Source organism: Calonectris borealis, chromosome 4, assembly GCF_964195595.1.
Source record: "Calonectris borealis chromosome 4, bCalBor7.hap1.2, whole genome shotgun sequence".
In the NCBI taxonomy this organism is placed as follows: Eukaryota; Metazoa; Chordata; class Aves; order Procellariiformes; family Procellariidae; genus Calonectris; species Calonectris borealis.
In genome coordinates, this window is record NC_134315.1 from 12,634,690 (window position 1) to 12,662,383 (window position 27,694).

At 37.4% G+C, this 27,694-nt stretch overlaps 1 protein-coding gene across 1 annotated transcript; it reads right to left on the bottom strand.

The window, feature by feature from the left end:
• Positions 1-123: 123 nt before the first annotated feature.
• Positions 124-26,634, bottom strand: SH3TC1 (SH3 domain and tetratricopeptide repeats 1). The gene is made up of 18 exons (XM_075148655.1): positions 26,427-26,634; positions 24,620-24,622; positions 23,880-23,954; positions 21,523-21,650; positions 18,872-18,977; positions 16,887-17,030; positions 16,046-16,223; positions 15,169-15,242; positions 14,108-14,303; positions 13,060-13,187; positions 10,769-10,810; positions 7,467-9,155; positions 6,604-6,784; positions 3,880-4,030; positions 2,480-2,602; positions 2,037-2,187; positions 938-1,134; positions 124-704 (listed from the first exon to the last, which is right to left on the bottom strand). The coding sequence occupies exons 1-18, from the start codon at positions 26,632-26,634 to the stop codon at positions 474-476; spliced, it is 4,005 nt and encodes a 1,334-aa protein (XP_075004756.1). The 3' UTR covers positions 124-473.
• Positions 26,635-27,694: the final 1,060 nt, after the last annotated feature.

Below are 27,694 nucleotides of genomic sequence, written 5' to 3' on the forward strand. Positions count from 1 at the left end.
TGGGGAATTGGATCAAACCAATTCTCCAATACCCCACCTAATATGCTTGTGCACATATTTTTGTGATATCAAGTAAATAGAGTAGAGCTAGGTCATACAAAGAAAGCCACAACTTGTATGAAGTGTTTTTTCTCTATAACACTTTATTAAATATTTTTCATTGCATCTATGCATTGATCATTTTCTGGTATCCAGCTAGGCAGAAACAGATAGCAAAGAAAAATTTAGTTAAAAAAGACTGTTGGGTTTTAGTTTTAGTTCACAGGCTGATCCTTAAACAACCAGTACAAGACTGTACATCTTGGAGACAACGAAATGCAGTTCACTGTCATATAAACTAGTAATTTAGTCTGGGGTGCTCAGCGCTGGGTTACAGCACATGCATAATGAGACATTGAAAGCATTCTGCATCCTCCTACTAAGCCAGTGCAATATTTCTCTAGTAGTTGTTAGACTGCATTTTCCAAAGATGCTTATGAACTCTTATAACACTGATCAGGAGCTAGATTTATTCTCCTAACATTCAGCTCTGTTGCAAAGGTTCTTGCCTTTTGATAGAAGAAGAGAGACATTTCCCGATCCACAAGAAAGTTATGGTAGATGATTGCAAGTCTTGTGTAAATCTTCAGTTGAGCTTTTTTATTGCCCAGGTCCATGGCAGCAGCAAGTGCCAAATGATAATAGCCTGCTGCATCAAAGGGATCCTGAAATAAGAGACACAAAGATAGTACCCTCTATAGTAGAACCGGTGTAAGAGGACATCCAAGCTCAGTTTATTAGGTGTCAAATGAGAATAATACAGATTCTGAACGTCAGTAGGTTTTCCCACGTTATTATTTACATTGTAAATGCATAAAACCAGAATGTGGTAAAACTTGATGTTATGAAACATTATTCAACGTAACGATTTTCTGCAGCAGTTTTTGGTATTTCTTACCTTAAGGTCATAGAATATAATGTCTCCTAAGATCAAGTACACCTTGACGTAATACAGTGTTTCCTCCTCAAACTCCAGAGGAGAGGAACAGAGGGACAAGGCCTTTAAATAAAAGTGTTCAGCTAGTTCACAGTGACCCAAATGATGATGGATGGCAGCCAGACGATGGTAAGCTATTCGTTCATTTAGCTGATTTCCTAATGAGATAATGTATGAGTCAGGATAAAACCAAAAAGACAAAGTAGTTAAATTGTCTCAAATCAGAATACATCATCTATGGTATTTTTTGTTTTACTTCTATATGGTATTTGCTGATCTTTTACTGGATAAAACTAATTTTGTTCAAGAGATACATGGCCAAAACCTGCCCTTTAAGAAAAATCCCACAGAATTCCTGAATTTCCCAGTGTAGGATTTGACAGTGTCTAGGATTTTCTTGCGAAATAACTACATTCTTATCTCGCATGTATAGATATACACATCCTGCACATACTTACAAAGAATACAAATAGATTATTTTGAAAGTATAGTAGCTAATGGGATTAAAGACTCCCTTGCCCCTCCCAGTACATCCTTCACATCAAAAGTTATGACAAAAAGGTGATTTTCACACTGATCAAAATGACCTGTCTGTGCATGTGTGGAGGGGTGAGAGGGTTCTTAATCAGTTGAACAGCTCTCAAATCCAAAAGAATAGTCATTTTGGAAACTAGCCCTGTCATTTTTGACTACTTTTTCCTAGGTTGGTTCACCAGCAATGCTATGAGCAAACCTGAAAGAAATATATGACGCTCAAAAGCCTCTTGGGACAATATTATTCATTAGTATTACAGCTTAGCTGTGAGAAGAACACTCAATTTGGACTTGGAATCCCAGGTTTAATTCTGTGCTCTACCAAAGGTTTTCCATATGAACTTGGAGTTAGAAGAGACAGCAATAAAGTTGTTCATTCTTTAATGGAAGCAAAAATAGCAATGATAGTATCACTATGAAATCCTGGCAAGAAATCTAACTGAATCCAACGGAAGAAAGCTTTTTAGAATTCTGCCTTATTTTGGAGATATCGGTAACATTCAGCTGTAATTGAAATGGGTCTTACCTAAACTTACACTGAGCATAAGAGATGCTCTTGCATATTCCAGACTTTCCTCATAAGCCTTCAGATTCACCAGCAATTCCACCAGTTTATTGCATAATCTGAGTTCGGTGGTTTTGTTGCCAGTCTTAACAGCAAGCGGAAGAGCCCTGTCCTGAAATGCATAAAAACAGCTTAGGTACTGCAGAGCCCCACGATGTGCACTGACAAGCTTCCATTTATGTCATGTCAAGCAATTTCTGGTTTTATTTTGCTCTTTGCATAAGGCATATCTTACACCCAGGAGTTGCAACAGGTGAAATCTATTAACACCATGACAAAGTACTCAGCTGCAATAGGGTATAAACTGTTTGCTGAGACAAGCAACTTTTGGTTCAGCATTTGTAGATCACCTGCTGCGATGGGAGGGTACATAACTATCAATGCAGTAGAAAAACTGCACAAACCCTGTAGAAAGTCACTGCTTTCTCCTTTTCCCAAGTACCATTGAAAAATATGTCTCCAGCAGCTTCAAACAATTCCATTCCTAAATTTGGATCTCCTGTGTAAAGAGCAGCATCCTGAGCAACCTGAAAAGAAAACAAGGAATGGGGAAAGAAAGAAAGAAAATCTTGGTTACTTCTTGGTAAAAACATTGTAAATATTAGCAACTGAAAAAAGATTTCGTTGAGGCCTCTCATTATAAGATAGGAAAGGCTATATTTTATAAGACTCTGCTCTGTCTTTTTGGTACCCTGGTTTTGAGCAGGCCAGTGGCAGATGCTGAAGAAGGAACATAAGGACCTGGGCACAGAGCGTTACTGTCTCCCTTTTTCTGGCAATAGTATCCTGCTACCTTTGTCAGCATACAGCACTCTAAAAACCAATAGTGCATCCGATAGATGCAATATATGAAATTTGAATTAAATTGCACTTATCATAGAAATAAATTCTAATTGCAAGTTAGATATTGCTAACAGTGCAGATTTAAAAGCCTGTGAAGTGAATTCTGTAAATCAATGCAACTCCACTATCTTGTTATTCTGAAATAAATATATGCCATGTTAGCAAAAAGGACTTCATGAAAGGCAGCATGCATCCTCCCCAAAGCAAGGATACCAGGATACTCAGTTATTGATAGGGTAAGTAGTAACGAGAAAGGGGACTTGCACATGAAGCAAGTTGAAGAATCTTGCTTTGGTTTTGGGATCTTTAGTTTTCAAGTTGCCTTCAGTGAATACAAGACCAGCTCTCTACTTAAGCACAAAGGCAGCAATCCTTTTCAGCCTATTTTGGCTTCAGGCATTTAAGGACTCTATTGCATCACATTTTTGGAAGTTGTTTTACATGCAAGTTAAGATGTGATGATTTGCACAAATTACTGGCACAGCAGTCAATCTTTTAGTGGGCACTGACTCTATGTTGTCCGTACTGTGCACGTCCCTGGCTTTGGAAAAGCTTCCTGAAAAAGCTACTCTCTCTTTTCCTGGCCCACAAGTCAGCATGCTAAGATGATTATTATGTTATCCACCAGCAGGCAGCACACATACATGGTTTGATTGCTGTGGTGCTGTAGAGCTGGTAGACGATGAAGAAATACGCAGAATTTACAACAGAGCAGGCACTAAGAAAGGTCACTGCCCAAAATCTTTCCAGAGTCAAACAACAGATTAAAATGGAGCACCACCGGAAAATGCTGAGACTTTCAGCTGTTAAGCATTACATAAATGGTGTTACTATATGTTCAGAACATCAGTTAGCAAAATCTCTGGGATCATTATATTGAATTACTTATGACTTCCTCTCTTACCATACCACCTGCACCACATGGACAACATGTGCATGCCTGTAAGCGTTGACAACATACCTGAATATAAAGATCCACAAGCTCATTCTGCCTCAGAACATAATATATCTTTCCTGCCCGTAGCCAAGCATATGCCTCTTTCTCTTTTTTCTGGAGATCTATAAATATTCCAAGGCTTCTTTTGGTATATTCCAGAGCTGACCTGTAAGCCCTGAAACAGGGGAAAACTGCTAATCACTGAGGGGTTCTTCAGAATTGGGGATGTTTATAATGAAAAAAACTTTATGTTAATGTAAAAAACAATGTTTCCTCTATTCAATGCACAATTATAATCTCTCAGCTATATTCCATTAGTAACTAGCAAATTTGGTCTTTTTCCTCTTCCTTTTTTTGTTCAATCTATGTTTCCTGTTAGATTGTTATCATGTTATATTATTTCAGGATAGTTTATTTTAGATGTGTCCTTCCCCTACACCTCAGGCTAGTGACAGGTGAAAAAATCTTTCCTCATCTTTAGCTCTTTATCATTTATCATTATCTTTAATGATTATAATTTATGGCTTTTTCCTACAAACCTCAGAAAGAAATTGCATCTGTAAATATTTTTTTTCTAAATATCACCTAGGCCTCAGTCTTCAGCACAATTCAAACTAATCAGCATTTGTAGAAAATCTTGGAGGGGGACAGACAAGATATGATCAGTTCTAGAAGCACCTAAATTACCAGATCACTGGGCAGTGCAGTTTTCACTGTGTAAGGGCACTGTGCTCTCAGAAGAGTGGCCATACTTTTCATTAGAAAGACCTGTCAGATTGATTGAGCTTACGGTGCTTTATACCAGACATAGAAGCCCCAGACTTCCTTATTATATCCTTCTCTATCTGTCTTGTGATAGACTCCCATCACCTTGACCTGGTGCATTTTCCTCCAAGCACAAGACACAAACATATTAAAATATAACATGAAGTGCACAGTTACAGTGAATCTTTACACAGTGCATCTTTAGAACCTACTTTAGAACCTACTCAGGTACTTTAGAGCCTACTTTAGAGCTCCAAAAAAGTTCCAAAACAAATCTAAAAGGAATATGCTCCTTAGTATTTCACATCATCAAGACTTCAGTTGTCTCAACAAGGTTATATCTCATCTGAGGGGAAAAAAAAATGGCTGTATCACTTCCTGATTCTTACAGAAATTGAGGAGACCTGTCACTCCTTTTATACTCATGAGAGGAAGCAAAGATCCACTGAACACGCCTGACATTTCAGTCTTCTTTTCTTTGTTAACAAGCTGCTAACATGAGGAAAGGCAAGGTAGTTAAAGTAGTCCAACTCAGCCCAATTACTGAATACCACTTCCATCCCTTTTTCAGAGTTTTTGCTTTTACAGCAGACAGAAGCATATACCAATCCATAACGCAGCACGGCAGCTGGAACGGGTCAGGCTGTGTCCCCTGGCATGGCCACAGTAATTTACACTGGAGGTGGTGACACCAAGGACATCACTGTTTTCGTAACTTCAGCGTAAACACATAGCCTTGTTACTTGGGACTGTTAACTCAAAGACTACTGTGATACTATGGTCTAATATCATATTGAGTACATGTTATTATCCGGTAGTCTGCTAAGGTTACACAGCCAACATTATTTGGGAGCCAGGCTTCTAGGCAAGGGGCAGGGAGTTGGACTCGATGATCCTTATGGGTCCCTTCCAACTTGAGATATTCTATGATTCTATGATAAATTCCATGCACTACATGCACACAAAGCAGCAGCTTCTCCAGCTAGTGACATCCTTCTGCAAATTCCAGGTAGTTTGAAATCTTAACTGACTCCTTTGTCTTCAGCCTCTCCAAAGGATTTTCACCAACTATCTCATTAAACAGCAGTGAACAAAGCAAAATAAATTAGGTGACATATTAGGAAAGTTAGATGCTTGGACTGCAGCCACTTAAAGCTAAAATAAGCATCTACTCTCCACAACTGAGGATATTTTTTCCATCCTTACTGAGGCATGTTTGAAAATACCTGAATCTAAAGTGACTCCCTGAAGTGAGATACAGTAAGGGGCGGGGGGGAGGGGAGGGCGGCAGGAATTAGACAAATCTGCCTTAAAAAACACGTTAAAAATTGGCTAGAGAAACCTGTAAGTTTCCCCAGCACCTGTTAGTTACCATAAATTGACTTGTGCAGTCTGTTTTTTCAATAGAGCAAAGCAACAAATTGTTATTCTGAAAATAAGAGCAGTATAGAAGATTGCTGGAGACTGACACTATGCAGTTTTGCACATAGGCTTTGTGCTTATATAAGTTTTGAAAAAAGCATTTCCTCAAAGAGAAACACTTACATAGAGGCAATTTGACGTCTGGCCTGTTTGAAATATGTTGGTTTCTAATTTGGTTTCTAATGGAAAAATTGTCTTGTAAAAATCTATCATCGCAAACAAGTCACCTGCCAGCAATAATCCTAGAGCTATAGTAGTCATCAAGAGTTGCATAACATATCATATTTTTTATTTACATAGATTTTAAAAATAATTTGGCTCTTGAAGTGGTGCTAATCCCTGCTGAACATTTGTCTCCCTTGAGAGATACAGTTACTTAAAAAAAAAACCACACAAGAGAAGTCTCCACTAGCACTGGACTCTTCAATTCTAATAAAGCGTATTGGCAAAGCAGAGTGAAAAAAATCAGTCATATTCACAGCTGCTGCAAAAATTGAGATCCTTTAGCATGACAGAAAAGTTACAATCAGAATAAAAGCTAAGTCACTCAGCATGTCTTACCTTTCTGTTCCTAAAGACAAATAGAGCTGACTAATTGTTTCCAAAATTTGTCCCTCCAGAACTTTGTTGGACATCCTTCTAGCTAAAGATAGTTGATATTCATTGTAGATGACACACTGAGCCTCATTGGGAACAACTGTACTGTAGAACTGACATAGCAGTTTAATTGCTTGTAGTTGACCTAGGAGAATAGATTGGAAATACTAACATGAATCTCTATTTTAAAATTAAAGTTAAATTAGTTTTAAAATAATTCATTCTTACTATTTCACAAATTCAGCACAGTCAATGAATAACAATACAAAAGTCATAACAAGAAGATTCCACTGCCAGTTTCTTCACCCCCAAAGTTAACAAAGAGGTTACTTCAAACTTGATCTCCAAAATAAAATAATAAAACAGTCACCTTACCTGTATAAGCTGCCTTAATCATGGTAGCAATAAATAAATAAAGCATGGGTCTTCTAAATATAACTACTTTCTGCAAAAGTAATCCAGATTACTGATTGTTTTCATACCTTTAAACTTGAGTCTTGTACTACCAGTGATATCATGACTATTTTAAGTATTACTGAACATAGAAATCTCTAGACTTTTTACTAATTAAGTTATTTAGTTTTTTCTTAACATTTCGTTTTCTCTATCATTTCTGACAAACCTAAGTACTACCAGAAGAGCAAGCCAACCATTATGGGACACAGCAAAGATTTCAATCAATTCCATAGCCATCACATAACTAGACATAAAATGTTGTTTAAGAAACAACTATAACATACCTAGGAACAACTATAACATACCTATATAACAAACATTCCCAAACAGGGTACATTTCATAACTTTGAGAGAAAAAAAAATGTACTTACTTTCCAGATGACTTGTCTCAAGTGCAACTAAAAAAGCCCATTCATAATAAAACCTTCCTTTTTCTCTTTGAGTTCCACCAACATAGTAACATCCCAACTGAAGGAGGACTTGGATAAAGTCTTGGCCACAGTCCATACTTGGAAGTTTGGAGAAGAGCTTCACTGCCCTGATATAATAACGTTCTGCCAGCTTGCTGGCTGCTGCATGCAGGCAGAGTGCCCCAAAATTAGCCAGGGCTATAGCTTGATTATGGGTCATATTGGTCTCTTCTGAAAGACGCAGTGCTTTGTAGTAGCTCTCAGCAGCTTCTTTCGTATTGTTTGTTCTTTTCAAAGCAATAGCAAGCATATTATAAGCGATGCCTAGTTGTTGAGGATTGCTCCATGAACAGTCTACAACAGCATTTAAAATGGCTAAAGCCACATCATATTGCCTGTAAAGAATGTATAACCAAGCAAGTGAAACCAAATAGTTAATAATTTCCTCTGGCTTAGCAGAAACGTCAGAGTCCAGTGCTTTCATCATGTAAACAATGGCTTTTCCATACCATTTGTGGTGGCTGTACAGTTTTGCTAAGCTAAGATAGATAGTGCTGCATAGTTCTTGCTGCTTATTAGTAAACACAGAGGAAAGTGCTTGTATGAGGTAAGGTGCAATTTGGGATGGGAGTATTTGTCTGAGTTTTCTCAGGCCATAGAGCTTGGGAGCATTTTTGATGACTAAATCAATCCTTTTCAAGGAATCTATTAAAGTACTGGAGCTCTGGGAAGAGGAAACCTTTATGCAACTTAATACAATGTGTGGCAAACACTTTTCATTGTAGGACTCCGCTAGTTTGAAATAACAGTTGTTTGATAAGTTGTTTTGTAAATCCAAGTCATTAAGCAACAGTTGAAACCTTTCCAAGAACGGCAGTGCCTCTTCATGCTGTTTGCGTGCACTGTAATGTTTTGCCAGTAGAAAGCATGCCCTTGCCTCTGCATGTTTGTTCTGGCTCAAAATTGTCCTCTTCAGAGCATACTTTAGAATATCTGACTCCAGGTCAGCACTGCAAATGTAGTTGGGAATTCCCATGAGAAGAGATGCAGCCTTGTCAAAAACATGAGCACATTTTTCTTTGTTCTTCTGTGTCAAGTAGATGACTGTTAGATTTGTATAAAGAGCAATTACAAAGTACAAATCACTAAATCCTCCAGCGACTGCTCCCAACGCTTCCTCAAAATACACCCGAGCTTGGGAAAACTTCAGCTTTTTAACACTGAGCCTGCCTAAAAGAAAGCATAGCCTTGCTAGTGCCCAGGACATACCTGCTTTCTTTGCTGCTTCCCTTGCTAATCTAAAAAAACTAACCAGTTCTTCTTCTTCTGAAAACCCATAAAACATGCTATTGATAAACGGATAAGAGAAATCATACAGGTTTTTGAAGTTTTTCTCATACTCTTTCCTATTTAAGAAGACTAACAATGACTCAAAGATGTCAGATGCTTGAACATCATCTTGACGTATGTGGAAGCAAGGTCCTTCAGGTGGAGGAAAGATTTCCACATTTGGAGAGCTAGCAGAATCCTTTCCTTCAGTAGTTGGCTCTTCTGCCTGCGTGGCCTTCAAGTTCTTGAAGTTCTTCAGGAATTCTTCTATCTTGCCATTCTTGCTAGTGGATCCTGCGCTAGAATGTGAACATGGAATTTCTGAAATTCAAAAATAAATTACAGATCACAACTTCATGTGTGCATGCACATAAAGATCTTTGATAGACCAACAAAAACATTTATCAGTAGAAGATGCTGTTAGGAAAACATTATGTAAACATACTGCACTTTCTTAACAGTATGTCTAGGAGACAAGCCAAAGGTGGGGAAAGAGAGAGATCAAGAAGGATCAAGGAGGAACAAGCGTGGGAGACTGGAAGAGTGGGGATAAACGGGACCTGCCACACGTAAGCAGGTTGCCTACCCAGGCCCTATGCCTGATCCAACACTAATCCAACTGAAGTCCAACGTTAATTCAAACTGGTTCGTGTCTGAGTGTATACTCAAAAAGTATGCTCTGAGTGTATATTCTCTGTTCTCTCTGTGTGTAGATGAGTGAGAGACCTGCCAATCAGACAATTCAGACTAGCTGGTAAGCAGGAGAAGACCAAAACCTGGAAAGACTCAAGGTCTGAACTGGAGGCTGGATAAAGGGCCCAAGGTCAGGGCATGGATACTGGATGGACTTAAGGTCTAATGGAACTGTGAATTTGAGCACACGTGTGAGTTGAGTAACGGTATACCTATGTCCTGACAGAAAGCTAAGGCAAGTTAGCCAGGGGAGGTGAATAAGACTGAGCTTAAAAGACTGAGTTGTTGAAGTCTCACATGGGTGCTGTGAGGGTGCCTGCAAAGGTCCTGTTATCCTGTCCACGTTATCTCTGTGTGGCCAGCCATGCCTGTGTAATGTGTAATAAGATTTCTTCTTTCAATCAAATACCATCCCTGATTCTCTGCTGGCACAGATTAACTTTCTTAAAATTACCAAGTTTGTGGTGATTGATGTGGTCACTGATCTAAATTCTCCTAGTACTGACATTGTTGAATATCTTACAAATATAAAAAAGACAGACAAGCCATCATTTCTTTAGTCCTCCCACTGTCATCCAGCCAAGGTAAAAGGGCAGGGGCTAGGGATGTAGTTTGCAGTCATAGTCAGTGTGAAACTTACAGCTGCGTATCAACAGGAGCTTATTGAAGTTGCAGATTTAGAGCTCAGTTTCCTTAGAATCTCATTTCTGAAACTGTTCAGCAGAATCATAAATATAAAAATTGGTATTTAGAAAAATGTAGTACGATAGAAGTAATGATAGTGACAGCTTAGCAACCAAATGCCAAAGGGAAATAATTTTGCATCCTCATCAAAATATCTCCTTCAGGAAATATAATTATGGGATGAAGCTTTCTAGCAGATGGAAAATCTGCTGGAATTTAAAGTCAGCACTTGCCAGGTGGCCCACAAACAGCATTTTGCCCTGTTAAACAACGTGGGGGGATTGGGGGTGGTGCATGTGTGTGTGTGTCACAGTAGTAAAAATAAGTCATACAGTTTGCAATTGGATAGCAAAGTCCAAGAAAGACATCTGATATCAGTGAAAACCCACAATGTCTTGTAGCAAAACCTGGTGAGAAAGGGTTACAGCAAAACCTAGGAAAGCAAACAATGAGAGAAGAAAGTTAGAATGCGAAGAGACATTAGAAAGAGAAAAGCTGCCAAAATGTCAGAAGTCACATTAATTTTATGTAAAAATTGTATGCATATGAAGTATTACCACATTCATGAGCTCTCTGAAATTCTGGTTCTTCTAATTGGTCTATAAGAAAGAAAAAGTCATGTTAGTTATGGTATCTTAGTTCTTTTTCAGTTTTAAATATCGTAAATAAGGCTATTTTTTAGTTTGGAATTCTTTATGTCAGAAGAATTGGATGTGTCCTGGAAATTTAGAAGAGAAGAAGTTTCTAAGTCTGACCCAGAGCTAACATACTAGGGACTTACCCTCCTGCTGATACAATTCACTGCTTTCTACATGGTTATCATCACGCACCTACCACTGCTCATTAAGGTGGGGAGACATCTGCATATCGCAGTTAGAATTAAAACCAACCTGTTCTGCATGAGGGATGCATCACTGCTGCATTAAAATACAAGTGGGCAGCGTAGATACAATCATTCCCCACAGCCACCCCTAAAATAAGGTAACAAAAAGCCCTTAATATTACTGAAATAAGTTTTAGTGTCACTCCCGGGGTGGGTGGGGGGAATAATTATTTAGGGTAGTTTGTGTAGATAAGAGTGTCAGATTCTTGTGGCCATTCCAATAGCATGCAGATGAAAAATCTTTGTATCTGTCTTTTCTTCTAAAAGGTGTACCTTTAAATTCTGTAGACATTACTAGTATAGATCTAGTTTTAAATGTTTAACATAGGACATCTGTAGAACATTTAAGAATTACTATTTTGTGTGGAAGATATTTCTCAAGGTATTTCAGTTGTCATGCTGCACTTCAGGATTATATTCACTGTCTTTCATACACTAGATGCAATATAAGTGGTACTGAGTGTATGAAAGACATATCTAAAAGCAGAGGCTCACAGAACTGCGTCTATTTAAGCTGATGGAAAGCTATTTTACTAGCCTTTAAGAATGACCTCTCACTGACTCTTTACTTCTGGATCCCCTTTCTTTAAATGCTTTCCTCCCTTTGGTGGACAAATGCCACAGATGTTTACAATAGTCGTAACTTAATGCTCTGAATATTTAATTGGGGAAGTGCTCATAAGTAAATACTTCTCACTAGATTGATGCAGATGGAAGGAATCGAAAACCCATTTACTCAGATCACACAACAAAATATCAAGTGAATATTGAAAACTCTTGCTCTGGGTAAGTCAAGTCATGTTCATCATAACATCACTGCACTGAATTGTGCAGTTTAAGAGAAAAAAGTGGTAAAGATGGTACTATTAACTGCGGAAGATGTGAAAAGAACTTGGCACTTGTAAAGATTAGGAAGGAGATGAGATGTAGTGAAAAACGTGCAACAAGGCAAAAATAGCAGTATGTCCATTAAGCCCATGAGATTGTTTTAGTAACTAATAGCGGTCTGAGCTTTTGTTCCCAGGCTTTTCATTTGAGCGAGGAAGGTGAGATGTGGAGTCATTTTGCACATTGACATGAGTTGCATTTTGCAACTCAGGTCTGACAAGCCTTAGTTATTGTTCACACAGACACACGCTGATCTGCAGAATTAAACCGATGCACCTGAGTCAAACCTACACACTGGCTCCTTTCAAATTGGAGCCTATGGGCCTGTCTCTTAGGATGCCACTAATGGAGATAAAACTTTGTTAGATATTTGGCAAGCATACGCATCACCACAGAACAGCCTGTGGTGGGATAAGAAATTGCTGCTCCTGTTCAGTTCAGCAAGACAATTATATTACACTACCTTACACAGGTAGTGCAATATATAAGTCTGTAAAGGTGAAACCCCAATTATCCCAATTAGTTTATGTAAAGCATGAGCACTTAGAGAAATAACAGCTGTATCAGAGACGATGTAGCTAAAAGTATTTTTTTTTCTTGTATGAATAGATTTTGCTATTTTTCTATACCTAAAATCAAGCATGAAGAGGTAGGTGTATGTTTGCATTAGCTGTCAATAATTATATGCCACCTCTCCTAAGATGAATGAAAAGCCAGCAGTATTTGGGTGAACATACTGCCTTTTATAATGCAGCACTCTGACATTTGAAAGCTTGATCTCTTCAGCTCAATAACAGAGTTTTTAAAACCCTGCTGTTTAATTCACTCAAAAAAAGGACAAAAGAAAATTTGTAAATGCTCTGCTGGGAAAAGTCTTGCATCAGCAGAGAAGTAGCAAAGATGATATAAAGGATTTTTACATGCCGTATCTATGATCAAACTGAATACCAAGATATTTCAAAGTAGGTGTAAAGGCTGGAATCTCGTTGAAATATTAAAAAAAAAATCATTTATAACAGGGATATAGGAATTGCACATGTATCTTGTGCAGTAAAAAGGAGTAAAACTCATATTTACCTATTCGATACACAGAGCAAACATCTGTGATGGAGGTTTGTTTCAATAAATGTATCACTTCTTCCAAATTTTTTTCTTTTGAAAAAAAAGATAGCTCTTCTGCTTCAAGAAAGTCCAGGTCTTGTGGTCTAACAAAGAAAGGAGCAACTTTGAAGGTGTCTGAAAGCAGATTTGGCTTGAGGAGCTCACTGCATCAGTCAAATCGAAGCTTTTTAGAGAAACTAATACAATCTTTACATTATAAGTCCTGTTGTGTTCAAAATTAGTATCAGTCGTGTTTATAAACATGTATACAAACTGATAGTAGCTATGATTGCAGTTAACAGTTTCTGCCATATCAGAGTAAGTTTTATGTCTATCTGTGTCATGGTATAGCATTTTACGAGAGAATTTATTAAAAGCACAAATCTTTAAGGACATTAAGCTTATATTAGAAAACCAATACCATAAAGTTACACATCAAATGGACCTGCAAACAACATTTAAGATCTCCTTGTTTCAGCATGCAAACAGTCCAGACATATTAATAGGAGCAGCCTATTTACATGGTGCCAAGGCATGCTGAAATGCACACTTTTTACAGGTTTCTTTCTGCATTATAAGCAATTATTTTTAAGAGGAGCCACATTTGAAATAAATTAAGGCCTGTAATTGAGGGTACTAGCAAAAACAGAACTTGGATGCTTTAACATAGATCTTGAAAGACCAGTAAAAATGGAATCTTCTGCAATAGTAAAACTCGTTGGATCTTGTGATCCAAAGAATAGAGACTGAACCAGATATAAAAACTACAGCAACCCCTTTTCCCAGTAAGAAACTCGGGTACAGGCTGATAACAGTTTCCAACATTTAAGCAGACTTCATATTCCAATTTCTTTGCATTTGTTTTGACTGATACACACTATGACAATTCTCATTAAAACAAACAAAACAACAACCACCAAAAAACAACAACCAAAAACCACCCAACCTGAGTTTAACATTCAGCATTTTAAAGCTCAAGAGACTAAGTCTTTTTTTCTTTATGAGTTAAATAAATATCACTTACTTATTTTTCGGTAAGTTCAGTTTAACATGACTTGTCTTCACAAAACCTGTTTGGCCAGTAAACACATGTCTTCCAAGAAACCATTCCATGCATTCAATGAAGTAGCCAAGGATCTCAATTTTGTCCCCTTCCTGGAAACTCATTTCTTCCAACACAATACTTTCATAATTTATCACAGCTAGACAGGATCCCATTGCTGTGTAATATAGAGATAAATAATATTTGCAGATAAAGTAATTTAACAATAAAAATACACTTAACAGAACAGCAACTCAGCAGAAGAGCATATTTAGCAAAAGACATTCCTGGAACTCGTGAGTTGCACATCCGATGTGGCAAGGTTTAAAGCATCCAAACCTAATCGGTTTGGTCTGAGCAAGTAGAATTGTAAATAACAGTATAAAAATCCTCATTTCCCAGCCATTAGAAAGTAAAATCTAAAATGTTTTCAAAATTCTAGAAAATTCCATCATAAAGCAACAAAAATAAATGTTTTAAGTCCCTGCTTTCCCTCTTGCGATGGGCTGTGAACTTGGGCTAGAGTGAAAATATTTGAACCAACTAATAAAATCCCTATTGGATAAATATGCAGTTATATGCCAGTCAATACAGCATTAAAACTGACATGTACAGTAGAAAATAAGCCATATTTACTCTCTAACCTCAGGCCATCTGTATAAGTTTTATTTCTCTGGCAGTATTAGGTAAAGCAATACACGTGTGAAAGATCCACAATAATTACATTGATGCATTTTCTTATTTTAAAGTTTGTCATCAAATCTACAGAGCCATCCTCAACTTAATTACTCTTTACTACTTTGTGCATCTACTTAATACAGTATTTAGGAAGAAAACAGGGAGAGATAAGTCTTTAGAGTTTAACTCAACTTAAGCAGAGATTTATGCTCCCACTAATTTTACTGCAATGTAATTTTGAAAGCTGTTTTCCCATCCTAATACAATGGAAAAAAAGTTATCGAACCCTTTAGAGTCTATCCTAACAAAAGCATAGAATAAGTTTGGGGTTTTTTTAATGCTGATATTTGAATGGAGTTTCTTACCAACTTTCCTGATGGATTTAGATTCAGTTTTGTGTGTAAAATCAATAGGATTAGAATACCCTTTAAGAAACCATCTGAAAGTAGAAAAAGAAATTGAAGTTAGTGTATAAAACACCTCACTAACCGCTGTAACAATAACAGTGATATTTTAAATCCGTTTGAAAACGGATGCACCCCTCCCACAATTATCTTTCAATTTCAGGACTGACAGTACACTTCAGACAGAGCTATGTGTTGAGTAATATTAGTAGGAAAAGAAGTGTTACTTCAGTCAAACAAACCTAACTGAGAAAATCATGCTATTTTTCCCTGCCCAAGGTCAACAGAAAAATTCCAGCTTTTTAAGTACTAAGAGCACCAAGAATGAATGATTTTCTGGTGATTCCTGAAGTGAGTCCATTAATTAAGTCCACTGATGTAATTTTGGCTTTAAAGCAATTATGAGCTTGGACATGAAACAAACTGCATTAAGGAGGTGGAATGCTCCTGTCACTAATGTTGAGTAAAAACACTGCTAGCCTGTTATCATCCATATTTCCAAGCATCCCACCTGTTACTATCCATATTTCCAAGCATCCTGAAAAATGAAAATTCTCATTTTATGTTATTCTAGAAATGTTAATAGATTTTATTACAGACTCAGGAAAAAAAGCAATATCTAACTCATAAGATGGTAAACCATCTTTAAATGCTGCTCTGCAGGCATCTGGATTTATTGCAGTTGTGTGGTATGGAAGGAAATAGAGCATTTGTTCTCAGTGTTAATGGAAGATGGATGTTCCATAACAAGCTACCATTTAGAGATACCTACGTCTAAGCAGACGTGTACATATGAAACAGATGCATATGAAATAGGTAGCTAGAGTCAGGTACCTACTGATGAAAAGGGATCAATGGCTCTGGAGAAGCATTAGACAGCACAGTCATGTCACCATCCACAGATCCACCTCCTACATCTTCAGTAAAAGCCCCAGTTTCAAAATAAGTGTTTATTTCATTGTCTGTAGCCATTATCTTTCTGATCAGATTGTCAGGACATAAAACAAAAAATGCCCCTAAAAAGAAAGCAGTGGAGCAGATGTCATTTTATGTAATGTTTTCGTATCATACAAACTTTAAAACCAGCTTCAAGAGCATCAGTAATATTCAATTAGAGATTGAAAACCTGAGATTTCACATGAATTTTCTTTCTGATTGTCAAGATATTCATACTTCTCCGTCTAGTTTCTCTTTCAGTAAAAAAAAAAAATGCAGAGCTGAGGTGTTCAATGAAGTGTAGAACCTTCTTCTGCTGCAACATTTGGCATGTTCCTACTGCAGTAATCAACGATCCATCTAGCCTGTCATTCTGTCTCTGACAGTGGCAGCAGGTGATGCTATTTAGGAGAAGCACATGAGCCTGGCAACTATCTGTAATCCCCCTCCTGTACATCTCCAGGATCTGCAATAATATTAAGCAAGTTGGAATGTACATCCCTCCCTAATCCTTTTGGTATTCATTTATGGACCTGTTGCACATGAATTTCTCTAATGCCCCTATGATCCTACGGCACCCACTCTGTGTTTGTTCCTTTCTCTTCTCTTTCTCGTGCATTTGGAGTGAATAGATTTAAATTTCAACTTCATTAAGTATTTGAATAGGTCTTAATATTTGATTTTAGGATTTTAAAGAAAGGTGCTTCTCTAAATTTAGCCTTAGCATGTACAGTCTTCCTTACCTTCCTGTACTAGCAGGCTTCTGTGCATCAAATTTAATGATTTTTCATTTATACTGACTTCAATGCCAGTTTCTTCCTCCTCTTGAGAATAGAGCCAGAAAGATTGATCTAGGAATAAATTCTCCATGCAATGATTTATAAAACCTAGGGAAAAAAAATCCAATTTGTTTTCTTTGCAGTATTACAGTATTATACAAGAAAACAACCTTTCAGAAAGTCAGAGACCGGGGTAGGCATTCAGATAACTCCATTATTGCTTAACCCACAACGTATAACTAATTTTACTATATAGAATTGGCAAAATTACATCCATTAAGTCATATGCATTAGAGCTACTTTTAATGCTTAGCTCTCACAAACTACACCTCAAAGGTGCACAACTTTTCTGTGCCCAATCCCGCTGAAAAAGCAGACCATGTTCTCCCCTTATGACGGTTGTCCACAGTTTAGCTGTATTTGAAAGGTTTGGAGTCTGAAAGAGGTAATCACCAGCAAGCTTTGAGCAACAGGTGCTTAGCACCACTTAATAACAGATGACTGGAAATAATCTCAAAAAATAATCTCTCTACAAATTTTTGTTGCCTGATTCAGCTGTGCCGATTTATGCAGGTACTGTGCCTGGGTATCAGATTCCTGGAATTTATTTGGGACAGAGATGATGCTGCATACCAGAATCATGTAAATCACAAGAAGGCAGTGCTTGATCTTGGAAACTGGGACTCCTTACATTAGGACTTAGGGTTTTCAAATCTGTATGATAGTTACAGGGAGATCTGGATTGGTATATCATAATCAGCATGGTATAGATAGTAGATTATTACTTAAAGGGCCAACATGAATACATTAGCAAATCCTTTGTGCAAAAAGTTTGTGTGATGAAGAGGAAAGGTGGGCAGATCAGCGATTAAGGTTCTACTCTGCTATTTGGATGATGCTGAATCAATTCCCTATTAGCCACAGCCTTGCCTAAGAAGAAACCTTACCTTCTTGCTTTCTCTGCAAAATTGGATTGAAACAGTATTTTTTCTACTTCTCTAAGGAGCATTTTAAAATACAAAATAGCAAGTAAATGGCAAACATGAAATTAAAAATAAAATTCATCATTTTAAATTTGTCTGATGGAAACAGGCAAACTCAACAGTAATGCACACAAGCTCTCCATACACATAAGAAAAAAATCAGGTGAACAAAATGGAGACAAAGATCTGATTCAAATGCTATTCTTCAGAAAAGACCTGTGAAGTTATAGGATATTAAAAATGGAACTCAAATCAATGGCATCATATTGTTACAAAAGGCATGCTTTAGAAACAACAGAAGCATGCAAAGCATATGAAGCAATCTTTGTTTTACTTGATATTTCCTCTGAAGCCTTACCAACTCTGTCCAGTTTGCTCACTACTATTCAGGAAAGATGTGGAACAACTAGAAGAGTCCAGTGGGAAGCATGATCAGAGGTCTAGAAAATACACTCTGTGAAGAACGATTATAGGAATTAGGGTTGATTTTCCTAGTGAAAACAACACTGAGTGGAAGTGCAGGTTAGAAGTCTCCAAATAGTTAGAAGTCTCCAAATTAGCATGGCGCAAAGAAAGAGGAGTGACCTCAACATGTCTACAGTGAGCAGAAAAAGCTGTAAAAGCATTTAATTGCAGCACAGGTTAGACTTGAGGACAAAAACACCTAGATTGGAATAGACTGCTTAAAAAGAAGATGTGATCTGATTGTGCAGTATCTAACTTAGACAAAGACATCTGCCAGGAACGATAGCTGTTATCTGCTTTGGGACAAAGGCAGGTTCTCCTGGAGGTTGGAGGGTCTCTCCAGCCCTATCACCAGTACCCAGTTCAGGAACATTACTTACTGCTATTAGGAGTTAATACAAAGAATCTCAAAATGTTCAACAAGTTCCCAGTCAATCAGAAATTGTGTGCAGAAGAATAAAAAAAAGCATATTGAACTGTTGTATGGTGAAACAGCTTTACCCAGTGAGTGGTAGGTTAGAAACTTCCATATTTCTTCAAAAGTTTTAAATGTCACCACTATTAAATCTTGATCACTGTGAATAGACAGCAGTCTGGCAGAGAGCTCCTAAAAAAATCAAAACCAGTATTTTAATTACAATTATACTAGACTCGAGCACAATTTCTCACTAGGTAACACTTATGCTAAAATGCTATGTGTTAAGAAGGATAAAAAAAATCATCCAGGATTTTACCTATATGAGATATCTGTTCTTTAACACACACCTACAACATACAGTGAGCCAAGTTTTAATCTGATTTTTTCCTACCAATTGTACCAACAATTCCAGTGAGGTTAATTTACAGAGGAATTAAGACCTCAGGACTGATCACACTGAGTGAGACTAAAGGTCTGTCTGGTTCAGACACATCTATATATCGTGGCCAGTATTCTCTGTTTAGAGTGTGGAAGCCAGGCAAGCGTCTAGTGGTGCTTTCCAAGAACACCCTCCTAGCACAGGGCAATTTACAGCTTGGGAACGGCCTTTGCCAGACGTGGGCATTAATATTAAATAGTGGAAAGGGTTTCTTTTTGTTTCTTGGTTTGTTTTTTTTTTTACTTAAAATTTCTTTAGGTCACTTGAACTACTGTAAATTTTTAGGATCCACGACATCCTGCTGTAGGTTAGCCTCAGAGCTCTGTACACATATGAAAACACACCTCCTTTGATGCATCTTTGAACCTGCTACCTGGTAGCTTCATCTTGTTCCAGAGGAGGCATTGAATAGTCATTCCCTCATTCACTCTTTCCATGGTTAAGACAATTAAATATACTGCAGTATTATTTTTTTAAAAAGATGCAGTAAGATCCTTTTCTCCTCGTTTGTACTGGTTCGTCTTGCTAGAGTAGCATTAAATTGTGCATTTAACAAAGATGAACAATGACCGTTGTAAATGATAATGATGGATTGTATAAGGAATTTCAGAAATGCTAAGAGGGACAACTACATAAACCTTCCAATAAGTGAAAGAAATATACATTTTGATGGATTCTAGCCAAAGAGTGGTAATATACAGACTGGTTGCACTTCAGTTAGTAGCTTAAAAACAGGGCTCTCCAGTGATGCTGGCTACTGTCTTTCAGGGAAATACAAAGAACTAAGGCAATTTATGAGACAAGTATCTGAACCACTATCTCAGAGAATAAATCAGATGCAAAGCTAACAGGTATAATGTTACTGTATCATTTCCCAGTACTGTACCCTTGCTCCCATCACATTAAAATTGAAATGCATCTTAAAACAATTTACGGACTGATCAAGAAACTGATTCTAACTCTGGGGAAAAAAATTGTCCCTCAAACATTTTCTGTAATCTGAGAAAGATGGAGCTGATCCACTGTTTTTATGACTGTTATGTCATTATTTTAAAAGATCTCTGAATTAATTGTTTAACTTCCATGTTTTCAATTCACACAACATGAACAGATTAAAATAGTAATTCCTTTTTGAAAACAGAAGTCCAGCTTAAGCTTCTTCAACAGGCAGGCCTCATCAATGCTTTGATCTTCTGCATGCCCCTTTCCACACTAGATTAAATATTAATGAGAGCCTGAAATCTATTAATAAATTGCCAACACATGCTAAAATATCTCAGCCTCAAGGGCTTCATGCACTGCTGAATATCAAAACAACATTCTAAGGAAACTTATCATTATAAATCTTGCTTCCTTCAAAGTCCTTTTCCCAGTCTGTTTCTAATAAGGCCACAAATCTAGTCTATTTGTACGCTGTTCTCCTCCTCCTCCTGATCCCTTCTCCCTTTCTCCATCTCCCCCTAAACAAAAGCCAGAGCAGAGCAGCAGGAACACAGACTGTTTTCACAGCCACAAAATCAGCAGGCTGGTGATGGAGAGTTCACAGCACATGAAAGGAAAATCATGTAGAAACACATGCATCTGAGACGGTCATAAAGTCATAACTAATTAAGATTTCAGTGTTTGGCTTGCTAGTGAGGGAGGCTAGGACTCATGGCTCAGACAAAAAAGGGACACCAGAGGTCAAATGGTATCATCCTGCTTTTCCATCAAGAGGAAAGAGGAGACTTTAAATTGTATTTGTAGCAAACCTCATTGGTTGTAGAGGACAGGTTTCCTATATACAAACAAATTGAAGACAATAATAGAAATATGCCAACGCTCTTGTGTGCTATTTAAAGCTATGGCCATCTAGCCGTAGGAAGTCCCATATTTATGCTATTCTCCTTCAGACTTCCTCTTGGGCTTAGCAGTGGGCTTCCTGGGTAATCTGCATGCCAAATAACTCCAAGTGGCTGGAAACTGAAGAGTCAATGTGAGGGCAAATTAAAAAACATCAGAAAACCATTATTTCCTTTGATGTAAATCAAAGCAGAACGTATTTAAAATAAAACCCTTCAATGCCTGATTTAGCTGGGTTTATTTATTTTACATCAATTTGGTGTTCCAGTCTTTTTCAATGGTTCGATATTTCTAATGTCTCTAGATGGTCTTGGGCCATGGGAAACTCTGGTCACTCAAATTCAAGCATACAGCATGCAGATGGAAATAGGTCCCAAATATCTCACAGATTATTTCAGTAGCATAGAGTGTATTCTCTGGATAAATAAATCAATTCCCAAACAATTGACTTACACTGAAAACTGCCATCACCTCCCTGCTGTCATTTTCCAGAAGACGGAGTTGCCCTCTGAGCTGTCTTTGGAGTCTGGGATCAGGGCATCCACTCTTTCGTCTTACCATTGTTAACTTCAAGGAGATATCTGGAGAAGGATATCCATTTACAGTGCTACAAGTTTTGAGCATCAGCTTTGGAGAACCAGAAAATCCCTCAAAATCATAGAATCCACATTAAGAACTATTTTTTCAGCTTCAGAGACAGACACACAGAAGATTGACCTACTGCATGTTTCTTTTTCATTTTTATTATCCAGTAGAGATAGTAGCCCAGCATGCTTAGATTTTACACAAGATTTTCTCAGTTGCATAATAAAGGCTACGGCTATACAAAGGAGAGTGATGTGAAAGTCTGTAGATATTTTGGGACTGACCCGCTTGGGGATGGAGAAGAGGAAAAAAGCAAGCAGATTGGTAATTTGTCAAATTAGACAGCTCTACGGACATTGAGAACATGCCCAGATTTCCAGATATCCTATGCATATTTTAAAAAAAAATCGAGGCAAAAAGATACTGGAATCGCAAAAACAAAACAAAAAAACCCACCAACATAGTTCAGCATGTTACAACTACTCTGTATGCTAATCTTAAATTCATGGTTATCTGACATGTCACCCCCACTACTTCAGAAGGCTTCTATAAATTGAATATTGAAAAAGCTGTTTCTCAGCTAAGCTGGTTGAGCAGTACCAACCAAGATAAATGGTCCAGCTAAGCTAGATACCCGTTCTCAGATCTTGACATCTGTTTATGAGAAGTTTTTACTACAGCTAAGGGTACTGTTTCAGCTAGATTCTCTCAGATAAAGAGGATCTTTGATAAAGCTGCTTTCATTCTGCATGTCTGTTAATTTAACTCAATAACAGTAAATCATATTCATAAGTTTTCAGATACCCAGATGGGCCCATATAAGTCAATAATACCCACTCAGGAAGAATTCCAATTGCAAGTGTGTAAATAAGTCACGCTTCCAGCAATAAATGGGATTCTTGTACATCCTAAAATATGCCAGCTCCTCTGAGTTTCACCTTGTAATCAGGTAAAATAGATATTTTTCACATTCTAGTCTAATAAGCTGCATCTTTATCTGTTTTCAGAGGGCTTCCTATGTATGTCTCCAGGAGTTTTATGATGACTTGTGCCTAAATCACTCATTACTTTAAGGCCAGGCAGGGTGGCTCAGAAATATAAAGCAGTGTTACTGAATCTCAACACCTCTTTGTTTAAGCTGTGGTCATATAGTCGATTGTTCGTACAAAGAACACAAACTAGAGTCTTTGAATGTTACTTGGATCACTGTTAGGTAACAGTATTGTTGACCTTTTCATTTTACCTGCAGCCATAAAAGATACTGGCACAAGAGAAGACTATTACTTAAAAATTTAAGTTTGTTTTACATAATCAAATTGACTCCAAGTTATATTGTGTTTCTACTGTTATATATTTAAGTCTTATATGAAGTTAATATTACTGAAATAATAACTACATTGAATTAAAACAACTGAAATATGGCTGCTTCTGCCAAAAGAACTATTAGTAATGTCTTATGGAAATGAAACATGGTCCAAAAACCCATTGCACCTGTGGTAATCTTCCTGTCTGCTTCTGTGAACTCTGGTCCGTACCCCCATTTAAGGAGAACCCAAATTTTGTACGGAGTGAGACAAAGAGGTACATAAGCACAAATAATTTAACTACCAATAACCACATGCCTGGGGGAGACTGTCTACCACTGATGTGATTTGTCAGGTCAAGCCAGAACGGAGAGTGCATCCCAGTCTTGGTTTTTGATGGTTATTTCTCTTCCTCCACAAGCAAGAGAAGGGAAATGTGACTAGACCCTCAATGCACAGAGCAGGCCATGAGCACTCCAGAAGGGAAACCTGCTGTACCTACTTACTGAAGAACTGCACTCAATTGCATCTTCATTGAAAATCCAGCATTAAAAAAAAATAAATTAAGACTTGGAAAGGTCACAAACTTAAAAAAATAAGCTATCTGAAGAATTGAAACCCGTACATAAAATAAGCAATGAACTTTTTATTTGCTTTTCTTTTTTTATTAGCCATTACAATATAGTCCATAAATTGTTTCTGGCTTTTATAGCAGTTAATAAGTTACTTCTCCCTTTTTATGAGAGATTCTCAACAAATCTTATGTAGAAGTTGAACACTTCACAGGTACCATGAAGTATGTTATAAAGTTACAGGAGTGACAACTGCAAATGTTGTTGACGTAGTTGTCTCAATTAAAAAAAAAGTAAGCAATGAGAAAAGCTTTATATTTTTAAAATATGATGGAAGAAAATATCTTACCAGTTGGAAAAGTCTCTGCTTGACTGGGAAGGGTCCTTGAACTGACATTTGTGCATTTTTCACTTTGAGAACATTCTATTATGATAAATGAAAGGAATGGTTAAGTGTATTTTCTAAGTCCATATAAATCACACTGGAAAAAAAAAAAACAAAACAAACAAACAAACAAAAGCAAAAACAAACAAACAAAAAAAACCACCCCAACTTCCAAAGCATCGGATAATTACTAAAAGAAAATAACTATATTTTTTCCCCTTTCTGCTATATAATTCCCAAAACGCCCAAAAAGTATCTGAAGATCATGTCTCTCCTACTGGGGAGGAAGTTAAATCTTGATTTCATCATTTTGCTGTGAAGCTTCAAGATGATGGAGAACTGGCGGAAAGATAGCCTCTCACGAAACTGAAGTCCCGTTTGGGAGGGAGGGGGGGTCAGACTTCATTTTCTCTTCCCTTGCACCTATACTAAAAAGTGGCCTCCACTGAAGCTTCAGTGGTATAAACTGGCAACGATATGAGTGCCTTGTACCAATTCATACATGGAGGGAAATAATCCTTCTCTTTGTTACAAGCTTAATACTTGGGGAGGGGGGAGTAATGTAAAAACAAGTGATTTGAAGTTTTAGAAAAATAATACAAAATAAGTATATTTCATGTTAATAATAATCTGCTTTTTTCTTTTTCGGCCCATATTTCTTCCAGTCCTTTTGGAAATGATACATTTTCATGCTGAAGAAACACCCACTCCAACCAATTCCATTTTCTCAAAGTTCCCTTGACAAAAATCAGTGAAGACAAGGCTTAATATTTCTAATAATAAAAGTGGGAGAAATAGATCTTTAATTTTTAAAAGAAAACTTCTGAGGCAATTTTCATGTATCCTAAGACATTTTCCTCTGCAGCTCTGCTTTTAAGAAAAAACTTGTAACATAATAGGACATGGTAATTTCTAAGTCTTCTGCATCTTCCTCAAGTGCATCTGTTAACGTTACATGAACAAAGTCATGCAAATAATTAAGGATACATAAACACAGAATTTTCCTAATTCAGAAAAAAAAGGCAGTAAGCAGTAAAAACATCATCTTTAAGGCCACTTATCAGCGCATACCAGAATTGGAAATTTCAGTTCCCAAGCACTGGGTTTTGTTGGGTTTTGGTTGGGTGTTTGACAGGGGTGTTGGGGTTTTTTTTGTTTGATTTTTTTTAATCTGGACTCAATTATATTTGTTTTTTAAACAGAAATTTGATAGTAAGCTCACTGCAGTGTAGGCTGACTGTATTTAAGGAACATTATAAATTTAAGTTCCCCACAACTTCTGGGACCATACTTAGTTGTAGTTCTGCTTTTTCTTGTTTTAGTCAGAAGTACAAACAGAGCAATTGTCAAAACTTTGACAACATGTTATCAATCGCTTTGATCATCATTTAACAGTTGATAAGGACAATTAATTAGCATATGGTTTTGGGATATGAACTTGCTGTTACTATTATTTCGGTACTACCAGTTATGGACTTTCCTTGAAAGGTATTTATCAAGACATGAATATCAAGTGGGTAATATTTTATTTAAAAACTAAACCTAATTTCTATGACTTTTAGGAGAAAGCAAAAACTATAAGCAAGCATTTTATTACTCATGGGAGTTTAATTACAAATAATAGTTTGCTATTAAATTTGAGCAAAAGCGTAAGAGTTACTAAAAACACCTTTTAAACATTGAGACTGTTTAAAGTGCTATAATTAGATTCAAAGACTTAACATGAACTCCATGCCCCATTCCTAATTAATGGGATGACTTGCATACTTCTTGGCAAGCTGAAGAGAAACTTTATACTGCCCTGGGATTGTAGCCCATATTCTTTGATGTCAGCAGAGTTGCAATTGTGAACAGAAAGACGTTGTCTAAGCCATAGGACATATAATTTAAAATGAAATAGTTTTTCTATGATTGCTTGAAATTCAGAAAGCTCTCGGGCCTACTATAAAGTAAGAGTCTGGCCACTGGTTTTGAGACACAGCCACCTATGCCACTCCACCCTTCCACCCAAAAAGTGTTTCCGACTTGCATGTTTTTACTGCATTAAGTATGTTTGCAGAAAAATAAAGATAATATTACACCTTTTTATGAAAAACAGAAATCTGAGAATTTTATGAAAATAGAAACATGCAGTCTAATTCATCTTTGCTTCTGAATCTTAGAGACTACAGCAAATAGTGCTAGACAAACTTATATTTCAGTATTCTGGCTCTTGGGTTCGGATAATTTTCATCTCAGCTTATCATAACTAATAGAGAATCCATTTGTCTGCCGAAAGTGAACGTCAATTTAGATCGTTTAAGAGTCCAATCTATGCAGCATTGCCATGGAGGAAGTATAGCTGTTTCTTTTGTTTAACAGTTGTAGATGCATTTCAAAGAAAAGCCCATCTGTAAAACACATGACAGTTCTTTGCTTCTGCACAGCAAGCAATGTTTAAAGAACACAGTAATTTAAACACAAAGAAAAGTCAAGAGCAGAGTGACCAGGATATATTGATTGAGGTCTTACCCATTTGTTCTTGCAACGTGTCCATCCTGACTCCATTCCTGACGGTGCTGATGGCAGCATTGGCCTCCGCACGTTTCCAGTCAGACCTGCACCTTCCCTGCTCCATTTCTTTCCTCTCCAAGTTCCTGTCTTGCTTTCTCTCTAGACTAGGGATGACGGCGTTAGCGCTGAGCACGGACTCGCTGCCTGCCGCTGCCAAACTCTCCATAATCTGCAATTCCTCACAGTAATGCAGTTAACATTATCAACAATCTGAGGGAAAATTCAATAACATATTTTAAAAAAAAGTCAGAATACATGGACATATTCAAGAGCTGTCCCACTCCTGCAGGAGTTATTTTTTAATTATAATTTATATTAAAGTATTTGCTTCAGACTTCTTTGAGAAGAATTGTTGTATAACACCCAGAAATTCATCCCAGAAAAAGCTCCTGCAATCAGGTGGCATCACTGCTTTAGCAACAAAGCAATAGCCTTGACTAATAGCAACAATCCAGGGCCTGAAGTGAAATGTACTTGTGCCCACTGCTAATTATTCATTCTTGGCCAGCTTTAATGCAGAGCCTCCAAGGGATAGCATCATTCACATCAACAGAGGCAATGCAGGGGAAAAACATCATTTTCTAAAGGTGACGAGAATGGAACAGGCACTGCATGCTTAATTCAAACAAGCAGGAAGGTTGTTATAAATCCAGCTTTTTTTATAAATTAGCCAATGCATCCGCAAAGGACGTGACTCACGTAGCCAGCACATGCCCCGCTGATATTTAGACCCTTTTCCTCAGCGGGCTCTCACATGCCTCTTTAATTGATTTCATAAAGCCACAGGATAGGTTTTGCTTTAGTCCTGTCACTTGGACTTCATCCAAATTACTCCAGCCATACTCATTAACGAGCTGCCTTCATTATGAGTACACAAACTTGTAAACTTTGCGAAATCTCCTCTCTCATTTGATTTCTAGCAAAAATTGGTTAAAACTGAAGCTGTTGAGGGAAGATTACTTTCGCTCTGCCAAAACCTCAGACTAGTGCCTGGTCACCTAGTATCCCCTTACGATCTGCCTTCAGACTGGTCTGGAAATTTCTGCCTTCTCTGTTCTCCATGCAATGGGATATCCCAAAGCACATTGTTTTGGCCTGCTCCTTCACATACGTGCCTTCCAACACTTCTCATCCTCCAAGCTTCATGTCATAAATCTCTAAACCTGAGCAAACCGGGCGCCAACACGAACAGCAGCAACGGCTCCTAGCTGTCTGCCATGGTGGGC

Excerpts from the sequence above, each read along its gene's own strand:
- SH3TC1 (XM_075148655.1), bottom strand. The coding sequence starts at position 26,634 with ATGGAGAGTTTGGCAGCGGCAGGCAGCGAGTCCGTGCTCAGCGCTAAC. Across the intron at positions 13,188-14,107 it reads CTGAACTTACCGAAAAATAA|ACCACAAGACCTGGACTTTC; the intron begins GTAAGTGATATT and ends TTTCTTTGTTAG. Across the intron at positions 6,785-7,466 it reads TGAGACAAGTCATCTGGAAA|GTCAACTACAAGCAATTAAA; the intron begins GTAAGTACATTT and ends CTATTCTCCTAG.